Source organism: Poromitra crassiceps (genome assembly GCF_964638095.1).
Source record: "Poromitra crassiceps genome assembly, chromosome: 29".
NCBI classification, from domain to species: domain Eukaryota; kingdom Metazoa; phylum Chordata; class Actinopteri; order Beryciformes; family Melamphaidae; genus Poromitra; species Poromitra crassiceps.
In genome coordinates this window covers 11,210,863-11,222,660 of record NC_139641.1, presented here as the reverse complement: position 1 = coordinate 11,222,660, position 11,798 = coordinate 11,210,863, and the positions used below count along the sequence as shown (strand labels likewise).

At 39.7% G+C, this 11,798-nt stretch overlaps 1 protein-coding gene across 2 annotated transcripts in view; it reads left to right on the top strand.

Moving 5' to 3' along the window:
• The window catches only part of sh3d21 (SH3 domain containing 21), a 25,510-nt gene extending 17,060 nt beyond the window's left edge, over positions 1–8,450 (top strand). For both annotated transcript variants that reach the window (XM_083662543.1, XM_083662544.1), the window contains exons 13-17: positions 267–429; positions 3,084–3,155; positions 3,390–3,592; positions 5,755–5,818; positions 6,009–8,450. In XM_083662543.1, the coding sequence (XP_083518669.1) occupies positions 267–429; positions 3,084–3,155; positions 3,390–3,592; positions 5,755–5,818; positions 6,009–6,041 (535 nt within the window). In that variant the 3' untranslated portion in view covers positions 6,042–8,450. The remainder of the gene's footprint in view (positions 1–266; positions 430–3,083; positions 3,156–3,389; positions 3,593–5,754; positions 5,819–6,008) is intronic.
• Positions 8,451–11,798: the final 3,348 nt, after the last annotated feature.

The window sequence follows — 11,798 nt, the reverse complement described above, 5'->3', positions numbered from 1 at the left end:
AAGTAACTTATTACTTTCAAATGAAAGTAACTAATAATATGTAGTATATTACATTTTGAAAGTAACTTGCCCAACACTGGTTATTAATGAGCTGTAATCTAAGTGCTACCACATTTCCCCCCGCATTTGTCTCTCTCTGTCTTACATCTCTTTTGTTTGCTTGAACTATGACAAATTGGGGGAAAAAATTGAAATTAAAATGTATATATTATATATTATCTTTAATATTAAAATTGAATGACATTTGACTGTATTCTTTTCCCTAGAGCCAATGGTGATTTGGCTCCTGTGTCACCAAAATACGTGGAGGAGAAAGACTCTGACCAGTTTGATGGAGTGGACGTGTCGGCAGATAAGCTGAGTCATCCCACAGCGAACAGAGCCAAACCCCCACAGAGGAGACCGCCGTCTGGCCTGGTCACGGCAGTAGTATGTTCATTATAGTGACAATTATCATATGATTAACTAGGGATGTTCGATATTGGCTTTTTTACCGATATCCGATATCCGATAATGTCCAACTCTTCATTTCCGATATCAACCGATATCAACCGATACCAATATAAGCGGGCTTTTTTTTCATACATCACATCACTTATATATTATTTTTACATTTTTAGTGAGAGCAGAAGTAGCTGAAGAGTTTAATATATAATATGCACGTTGTGTTAAAGTTGTAAGTGTTATTATCGGCGGCATGAAAACCGATACCGATATTTTCCGATATGAATTTTTTATGCTAATATCGGCCGATAATATCGGTAGGCCGATAATATCGGACATCCCTAATGATTACCTTTCTGTTTAAAGTGACCAAACAACAGAGATCCATTTTATTGTCATAATAATCCAGGCTTGAACCCAAAACGGTGGAATTTGAAGAGCCATTGATAACCTGCTAAGCCACACAGAAACTGAGATTACCACAAGACAACAAGGCAACTCCCTTGTGTTTGCAGTCCTGTCAGTCAAGCGTGCTCCAATTTAGGTCATACAGTGGAAGATGATAGGCCGCCTTAGAACACATTCAGGTCAGTTGACGTGTTGAGAGAGAGGGAAAATCCACACAAAAACACGTTAAAGGAACACTCTGCCCATTTTCAATCAGCTTTGTATCATTAGAACATCAGTAGTATATCAGAATACTGTAAACTGTTTTGAAGTCTGTCATTTAATTTGACAGTTATTGAGTGTTAAAGTGTGGACCAGTGACATCACTGGTCCACACTAACTCAAATTAATAACTCATTAACTCAAATAAACTCTCAATAACTGTCAAACTAGATGAATGATGAATAGTTTGACAGTTATTGAGAGTTGATTTGAGTTAATGAGTTATTAATTTGAGTTAGTGTGGAGCAGTGATGTCACTGGTCCACACTTTAACACTCAATAACTGTCAAATTAAATGACAGACTTCAAAACCGTTTACAGTTTTCTGATATACTACTGATGTTCTAATGATACAAAGCTGGTTGAAAATGGGCGGAGTGTTCCTTTAAGCTACTGGTTGAAGTACGTTACATTTCTAGACCCAATTTGTTGTCACTGGCCAAACGTAGATGCTGTATCGTCACACCGAGATATTTCCAGTGCAGCTAGAGGTTTGATAGCAAAACATTCCCCATCTAAAATATCAACGGGAAACAGGTTTTCAGAATCAGAATCAGAATCAGAAAGACTTTAATGATCCCCGGGGGGAAATTGGGACAAGTTGCAGTTGCTCGCACTCAGGCATGAAATATCTAGCCTAGGTAAACCCAGCCCCCACGTGACCTGCTCTCTCAGTTCCCAGTGACTGAGAACAGGTCTGAGAGCAGGTCACGTGGGGGATGGGTTTACCCAGGCTATGAAATATCCACATGACACAACATAGCATAACACAGTGTCACACAGTATCTCCCTAAACGTAAAAAAAACAGTCAATAAAATAAAATACAATGAAATAAAATAGAATAAAATAAAATAAAATAAAATAAAATAAAATAAAATAAAATAAAATAAAATAAAATAAAATAAAATAAAATAAAATAAAATAAAATAAAGTGCCATTTCCTTCAAATCAAAGAGCAAGGGCTCCTTTCTAGATTCACCATTTTGCATCAACAACCATACAGGGAGAAATCCATTGTGGCAGAGGCAGAGATATTAATTTCTCCACCAACAGCACTCACAATAGACCAGAAACCAATATGTTTGAATAAGGGGCACAGCTGCGATCATAGACACACCCCGGTTTTCACAGCCTTGTTGGCTAGCTATTATTTTATTATGTCCACACGCCTACGTTTGATTGAAAGTAAAAATCACACCCAGCTGTTGAAGTAAGCGGTGCAGGTTTGCAAGTCCCTCCCTTCTCCTCCACCCCCTCTCCCCTCTCTCTGACACTGTGTGTGTGTGTGTGTGTGTGTGTGTGCGTGTGTGTGTGTGTGTGTGTGCGTGCGTGCGTGTGTGTGTGTGCGTGTGTGTGTGTGTGTGTGTGTGCGTGCGTGTGTGTCTGTGTGTGTGTGTGTGTGTGTGTGTGTGTGTGTGTGCGTGTGTCTGTGTGTGTGTGTGTGTGTGTGTGTGTGTGTGTGTCTGTGTGTTTGTGTGTGTGTATGTGTGTGTGTGTGTGTGTGTGTGTGTGTGTGTCTGTGCGTGTGCGTGCGTGCATGCGTGTGTGTGTGTGTGTGTGTGTGTGTGTGTGTGTGTGTGTGCGTGCGTGCGTGCGTGTTTCGAGCCAATCTCTCCATAGCGTGCCAATGTCTCGCCAATGGGGAAATTAATCCATTCATTTCTAGACGGTTCTTAAACTGTGCGTGCGTGCGTGCATGTGTGCGTGCATGCGTGTGTGTGTTTTACCGGCTTTGAACTGCTAGCAACCTCAAGACGGGTCACTTTCTATCTCTCTCTATATGCCTGTGTGTCTCTGTCTGTGCAGCCCGGGGAGCTGGGTGGGGGTGGGGGGTCACAGCTTTAACAGGGTGGTCTTAACAGGGATCATCATTAAGGTCATGTTTATTTTTATTTTTATTAATATATTAATATTAATATTCATATTAATATTAATTAATATTAAGGTCATGGTTGATACTCATTCGCAGGCTCAGAGTGGCACCGACCAGACGGAACCAGAACTACTGCCCAAAATGCCGAAATCACCTGGCTTGCAAAAGGTTTGTTAAAAATATCACTGGACATGAAATGCATCACATTTTGCTAAATTTGGAATGAAACCATGATGCCCACACAAATGATACATTAACAAGAGCTTATATTAAAGGATGATTAGTATTTATAAATCATGAAAGAAAATAACATAATATGTTCTATATTCCCAAGTTATAATCATCATAGTTCCTAGGTCTGTTGAATGCCTTTTAATTCCAGTGTCCCCTAAATCATTGTAGGGTGCAGAAAATATCACTCCATCGCCTCCCAAGCCCGATCATCTGCCCAAGACCCCTCCTCCCTCTCGACCTGCTGCACCGCCCAAAGTAGTGGTGGACGGCAAAGCTGTGACCCACAAACAACAAGAGCCGTCTCTGGAGAGCCTGCAGGCTGAGATCAAGGAGCTGAGGATGGCCCTGGAGCTGCTGCAGGCACAACATGAGTGAGCACATCTCATTTTGGTTGATCTGAAAACTCAAACGTCACTATTTTCAGGTCAAAATGCACCTTCTCTTCTTCTTATCTTCGTCTTATCTTATCTGCCTAAACAAAATGATGGGGCTGCAAAAGACAATAGTGTCCCACCACTCCAACTGAGATGGATTCACCCAAATGGAGTGTTGGGGGTAACTCATTACAAAGTAACATATTACATGTAATATATTACTTTTAGCAGTAACTCAGTAACTTATTACCAATATGATTTCAGTAATATTATACAGTACCAGTTGGGTGTTTATCGGAAGACTTGGCATTTTGCATTCTTGATGTTTGATTTTCAAAGTACTGTTTTAAAAGTATTTAAGCCCCTTTTTGGATTAAGTGGATCCTTACCTCTCAGGAAAATGTGCCGTGCCATCTCAGGCTATCTTATTTTTTTATTTTTTCACATATAAACAACATGCATATCTGTGTTTTGTCAACCCTGTTACCGACATAACAATTACTGTTTGAAAAGGTTTTAAATCCATATTTAGAACATATCTGATATATTATGAAAGATAAAGTCTCCCTTGTTACACTAAGTGTGTTTGTAAAGTGAGAATATTGAGGAGTTTACTTTTTTCCCCAAGGATGGAATTTCTTTTCTACAATAGCTACCACATAATATAAAAAATACACAATTGTAACATTCAATTCATTTATTTACAATCATTACTGGTTTCAGAATACATTTATCCTTCCGCCACAGAATATAGTTCCATACACAAGATCAATGATTGCACTAAACATTTAGTTGCCTTTGAGCCAAAAAACAACTAACCTATTCCTTAACGGGATTCACAGTTATTGATACATTGCCTGTAAAAGTACAGTTATTTAAACAGTTATCTAAAGCAGCCCGTTTTGGTGGTGGTGTGTTGATATCTGGTGACGGCAGAGTCCCAGGTTCACTCCGTGACAACTCAAGCTCAGCCAGTTCTCTCTCCCCAATTTCACCATGTCGTTCTTTGTTCACTTCACCTTCATCTTCATCTAACCACTGCTCAAAACTCAATCCACCCAGTAAATCAAACGTTACTACGAAATCGGACATTTCCTTGTTAGAGATTTGTAGACTGACAGGCTAACAGTGGGCGGAGTCAGCACAGGTGTTCTTCATTCATCAGGGAGCGGAGTGATACTGCGGTTGGAGCCGAACTGTAGATTGTTGGCCTATTTACCACTGTTGCTAGCCAATCAGAATCCAGTATTCACTCATGCTGTTGTAGAAATGCCCATTTACATTTAGCACTTTCACAGCATCTTCTGTTTAAGAAAAAGTTATGTAAACAAAATAATAATACCCAAATTTCTTTGAGTGGATTACTGGTACTTTTTACTTAACGCATAAAATTAGTTTATTTTACATGTGTCTTTTATTTTTTTTTGAATTATATTAGAATATTATACAAGTAACAGGGCTGACACCTCAGTAACAGGGTTGACAACAGTTAGCATATTGGTTATACTGCCTGTTTAAGTTATAGTTATGGATGTAATAGGGTTATTTATGGAATTGTAACGGAGTTAGTTAGTTATGTGACATTCATAAACCTTTAATTCAACATTACTAATCAGAATATTTTGGTGACAGATTTATTGAGAGGTTTTAGCATAGAAGATGATGAAAAATGATGATACTGTGGATGTAAATGTAAGCCAATTGTTTTATTCAAAATACTGAAATGACATCACATTCCTCACACCTTTGTTTATTTTGGTCCAATGTATAAAGTGCAAACCATATCCCAACAAAACTCGGTAATGCTTTAGAATACAGCCCGCAAATAACCATGTAACTAGAGGGTCTTTCTAGGTTAAAAAAAATATTTTCTTTGCCTTTTGTGTAAATCATATAAAAACTATTTTAAATTACAATACAGACACTTTTAGGAAAAGCCAGGTATCATGCAGCAGCGTTGTATTTTTTAATTCAACAAAATTATTGCACATATATATTTCAAAAAGGTCTAAATGACCGCTGTGGTCTTTCTAGTGTTAAGGGTCATTTGTGTTTCATGAAAATTATCGAATAAATATACACTCCGGTGCTTCGTTTTGTGATGTGACGTTGTCCTTAACCTCCTGTGTCTCTGTTGTGTTTCTGTCCCTTCTGATCAGCCGAGACATGCAGGACATCAAAGACGAAGTGAAAGACGAGAGGAACAAACGAATGGTTCTGCAGGTCAGTCAAATGTGTCTTGAGGTTTTGCATGCATCCATGATTACTGCTTACATTACCTTACCTTACCTTACCTTACCTTACCTTACCTTACCTTACCTGACCCACAACAAAGCCTACAGAAGTTATGGTTCCCATACTGACTGTGAATGCTTTAACTGATTATTACCAAAACACACTCCTTCCCATACAGGACGAGGTACATAGTTTGAGGATGAAACATTAGTAGCAGCTGAGCTGACACTGTGACTGGGCTGGTTGTCTGAGATGATGCCATAGATGCCCTCAACTGCAAATGTACACCAGAAGAACATTTTCCTCACACGGAGTGCATGGGAGGAGAACAGCCGAGCGACTTCTCACTCCGCAGCGCAGACACACAAGCGAGGGCTACTTTAGAATGTACAGCTAATCCTCTATCGGAAAGGATATCGCCTGTTGGAACCTCTGAAAAGACTTAAAAAACAATGACAATGTACTGTTTTGTACATTGTTGTTGTCAATGCTGGAACTATTGGGTTGTATTTTGTAACAATTGATGTATTGCATTACTTTGTTTCATTGTCTACTTTCTCTTTTCTATTCCTGCTGTCATAGGTATGTTTTATGTTTATTTACAGAGCCACGGCCTCGGTAGAATTCTGATTGATTCTGATTCAGAAAAGTGATTCTGATTCTGAATGTGTAATAATATATGCAGTTGTACATAGGAGGACATCTTTTTCATGTATCTTTTTAAAATAACTAAAATATAATGTTGAGACGTCAAAAGGGGGCGCTGTTACTGTTACCATATTAATGAAATAGTGGTCATAACTGCAGGTAAATATTTAATTAAGAGAATAGGCTGCAATAGCCCATCAATCCAGTAGGGGGTACTGTGTGTCTACTTTTGTACATGAAAAGAAACCCTATGCTCCTCAATGGGTGCTGGTTTGATGAAGCGGATCTCACATGAGGGAAAAAGTAAACAAAACGCATGCAAATTTCACCCAGAAGACTAATGTGTTAAGATATAATATTTAAACAGACGACTTAAACAGTCGTGTTCTGCATTTTCTGAAATGACTTTAAAAAGGAAAAAGACCAAAGATTGTGCTTTGATTGTGTTTTCTGCCATTTCTGAAGTTGAAAAACAGTTTCTTGTGTCACTCTGAGGAAAACTGACTCACTCCGAAACTCAAAACCCAGTGACTCATTGAGATGGATATAGAGTGGGAATAGAACTACTGAGGAATTCTTTGCACTTGTGACCATATTTGGACCATACCATGTTCTGAGTGAGGCGTATAGATCTGGTTTCTGGCCCAAGTCGTGGTGGTGGTATGCTCCTAGTCTCAGCCTGCCAGCGCTGCTGCCCCGCTACACAGCAAACATCTGGACCACATCTGGAGCTCATCAGAGACAGCGAGGCTTCTGAAACTGCCATGGGAACAGACTATTAAATAGCAACGTGTTCAATATCGGACAAGGGGGAAAAGGTAAATAAATGGCCAGTTGATGTTGCAGCATGTTCAGCACTTTTTAAAAGATGCTTTAATAAAAAGCACTGGTTTATCTTGAAGGCCTTGCAAACGCAAGTGAGCATTTACTTAATTTATTTCCACTAGGGGGACCTGTAAGCAGACCATTCATCATTTTGATTGTGGCTGTTACTTTCACTACTAGCCCTCCTATAAATTATAATATTATATAACTTGTAACAGCTTTTATATTTGACTCATGTAGAAGTAATGACCCCCCCCCCCCCCCCCCCCCCCCATAATACCACTTACAGACCAACGACCAGGGTCGGATCAGGATTACTCGACCCATGTTCAACAACCCTTCTCTTGTCAATTCACACCGAGTCAATCAACACAGGGTTAATCTCTGGTCGTGACAATTCAGATAGATGCATAACAGTTAGCAACCCGGGTGGTGCCATTCACACCGAAATTAACCTTTGTCCAAGCATGGTCGGGGCAACCAGGGTTAATCCTTTCATACCCCAAAATCATCCTGGGAATAACCCTGGTTGGACCCTTGGTGAATAATAACCCTTTTACACCAGGGGTTCAACCAGGGTTATTCACAGGTTGATTTTGGGTATGAAAAGGTTATAACCCGGGTGGGCGACCCACCTCTGGAGGTGGGTTCATTTAATGGGTTCATTTCTCGGACCAGAGTTCATTTAAGTGGGAATGACACCAACCCGGGTTGCTATTTATTATTATTATTTAATAGCCTATCCTATGTTGTGACCCAGCTCTGAATTGTCACGACCAGAGATTAACCCCGTGTTGACTGACTTGGTGTGAATTGACAAAAAAAGAGTTGAACATGGGTCCAGTACTAACCCTGGTCCGTTGGTGGATGATTATCGGAAAACTTGCCATTTTATGTATTTATGTATCTTTTATGTATATCTGGATTCCTCTGTAAATCCCAATAAACAACAAATAAGCAATAAAACATTTTCTAATTTACTTCCCCAGATATGTCTCTTAATAAAAACAAATGAATTATTTCTTCATTTTGTTTTTAAAGAGTTTTAAACACTTTTTTGTGTGAAGCATCTTGCAAAAAATGCGAGAATGACCTGTATCTCAGTCTGATCTTTCTACTTTGGCTAGCTATTGAGGCCAAAAAACATCCAAACTATCATAAATAAAAAAACATACACCTATATAATGCCCCAAGTGTTGTTTCATTACTCATGAACGGGTTTTATTCTTAATATGTGTAAAATGATGAGAAAAATAACAATATAGTCTTGTATCCATGTTGTGGTCAACCCTGTTGCTTTTAACGAAAACACCCCTTCAGACATAATGGACTGTTCCAAAAGTTGTAGCATTTCCAGGAAGTGACATCACCTGCCTGTTCTAAAGATGATGGTGGAAAGATAAGTAAGTGACATCTGCTTTTAATGAATTTTCTTCAAGTTTTGTAATGTCTGACAGAGGGGGACGAGCACGCTGTGTCAGCCCTGTTACCAGAAAAGCATACATTAAAAAGTGATTTGTTTGGAATTTTAAATGTAGATATATAACATAATTTCGGCCTCTCATGAATGCACACCATGTGGTGTTAGCACCTTTACCAGATGGCTAGTAATGGCTGCCAACAACATTTTCGTCAACCCTGTTACCATTCTAGGGTAACAGTGACGAAAGTATGCTTTTGTGTGTACATGAAAATAAACTTTTCTTGCCAATAGTTACTTCTTGCCAACTATTACATCCATAACTATAACTTAAACAGGCAGTATAACCAATATGCTAACTGTTGTCAACCCTGTTACTGAGGTGTCAGCTCTGTTACTTGTATAATATTCTAATATAAAAAAAAAGAAAAGACGCATGCAAAATAAACGAATTTTATCCATTAAGTAAAAAGTACCAGTAATCCACTCAAAGAAATTTGGGTATTATTATTTTGTTTACATAACTTTTTCTTAAACAGAAGATGCTGTGAAAGTGCTAAATGTAAATGGGCATATTCATCCTTGGGGAAAAAAGTAAACTCCTCAATATTCTCACTTTACAAACACACTTAGTGTAACAAGGGAGACTTTATCTTTCATAATATAATCAGATTTGTTCTAAATATGGATTTAAAACCTTTTCAAACAGTAATTGTTATGTCGGTAACAGGGTTGACAAAACACAGATATGTATGTTGTTTGCATGTGAAAAATAAAAAAAATAAGATAGCCTGAGATGGCACGGCACATTTTCCTGAGAGGTAAGGATCCACTTAATCCAAAAAGGGGCTTAAAGCAGCTACGAGCAAGATTTTCGATTGTTATTAAACAGTATAATTATAATATTGATGCATCACATCTTACCTATAATAGTAGCTGAGACCAAAGCCGTGTGAATCGGAGATGGCTCTCTTGATGATTATAGAGTCTGTGTCTGTCTTCCGGCAGGCCGGATAGACCAGGAAGTGAAACGAAACGGTTTACGGCAGCTGCCTGCCTTCAACCGTTTCACTCTGCCTAGCAACAGACCATAAACACAGAGAACGCCATGCAGGGGCTTGCTACTCTTGCGAACATCTCTCGTTATATTCTAACAGTTTGTTTGGAAGTCATTTTGTTATTTTGTGGTTATGGCCGAAGTGGCTGCCGTTAACCGTTTCTTTTCACTTCCTGATCTGCCCCGGCCGCAGACAGACTAATCATCAAGACAACACTGGCCGATTCACTCGGCGTTGGTCTCATCTACTATCTGAGGTAAGATGTGATGCATCGATATTAAAATTAGACTGTTTAATAACAATCGAAAATCTTGCTCGTAGCTGCTTTGAATACATTTAAAACAGTACTTTGAAAATCAAACATCAAGAATGCAAAATGCCAAGTTTTCCGATAAACACCCTGGTATGAAAGTGGTATCAGTCTCACAAAAGCTGCTTTTTGGAGAGGACAACAGCAGGCCACAGTGTGCCGTCACTGAGCAGGAAGGAAGTGATAGGAGAAGTGAGACGCAACTGCTGGGAGATAAACGTGAAGGATGTTGGAGGTCAGAGGTCAGATCGCTGTACAGAAAACACATGCGTTAAAATTAGACACGACGAAAGAGGAAGCTGGGCTGAGACAGAACAGTTTGGCTCCGTCAAAGTTGGACAGACGCAGAGTTAGATCAGATGCTCGACCTTCCGATAAACGACAAGAAAGCTCAAATATGTTGCCTCTTTAATATGACTGTCGGGATTATAATCACATAAGGATTGTTTTCTATCCTCAGATTAATTCCAGTTGTGACATTTTAGAAAGGAGTTGCAAATTGGGCCATTATGCTTGTTTTTTGAGCCTGGTGCATGTGTTTCATTTAACTTGACTTGTGCAATGGCTTAAATGGCTGTAAACGTTGCTGTAGATGGGATTATTTATGAATGGGGTGTTTTCTCGAATCATCCAGAGAACCACAAATTACAGTACAGTCTTACCCCCGTGTATGATGTTCGTCTTTGTGGAGATGTTTCCCACGCTGCATTGTGGCCCTGAAGCCACCACGGTCGGCCCTAATTGGGGTTCCCTCATGTTGATGTTCTCGGGTTTTATTGACGTATTATTTCATAACTGCATAATTACCGAGTCGAAAATACATCCCTCCCTAACCCTTCAGCCGGAGGCAGAACTCGCCATCTTTGGCTGCTCAGGGAGACCTCTCTGAACTTCCCTGCAGCTGTGCAACAGTCTCTGACACAGGGGACAACCGTCGCCAAAAGTCTAATTCTGAAGGAATGGAAGTCTCCCTCTTCACCTTCATTTCAGTTGTGGTTAACGGACGTTGGTCTCTGTTATACAGATGGAGAGACTCAGGTTCCTGAGGACCAACTCTCTCGAAAAGTTCTCAGTCGTCCGTGACCCGTTTCTGACTTATCTTGACGAGGTCAGGGGTGACGGGTGACCCCCGGACCCTTTACGTGGGGCCCCATGCACAGCATCTTCTAGAAGCATGAAGCCACTGTGTGTGGCTGGTAGTTCTATATTGTAACACTGAATGTCCTTAGTATATATATGTTTTTTTTTTTTTTTTTTTACCTTTTCTAAAAAAAAACCTCTGTGTCTGAGCCTGTTTTTGTTTTCTTTCTTTGTGTGTTCTGTAAAATGTTAAAATGTAAAATAAAAAAAATAAAAAATAAAGAAAGAAAATACATCACTCCAAATTATACGTGTGTCTTGTTTACATCCTGCAAAAATAAGAAGGGCACCATTCAAAATATTGAGTCGTCGGGGGTAGTGATACACAAGTGTCCTATGATTTCGAGGTACAGACAGACACCGTTTATACACATGTAATTACACAGCGACTTCAAAGAGGGCACACCATCAACGCTGCAGACTTAAGAGAGCCCATCGTAGCCACATGAGAGGCCTCGCCACCATGACCGCAACAGAGAGGACTTCACTGTGGGCACCACCGGACGGACAGGCGGGGTGGGCCCGAGGCACGCTGCTTCCCTGGCACGTTGTGCCTTTGAGGACTCA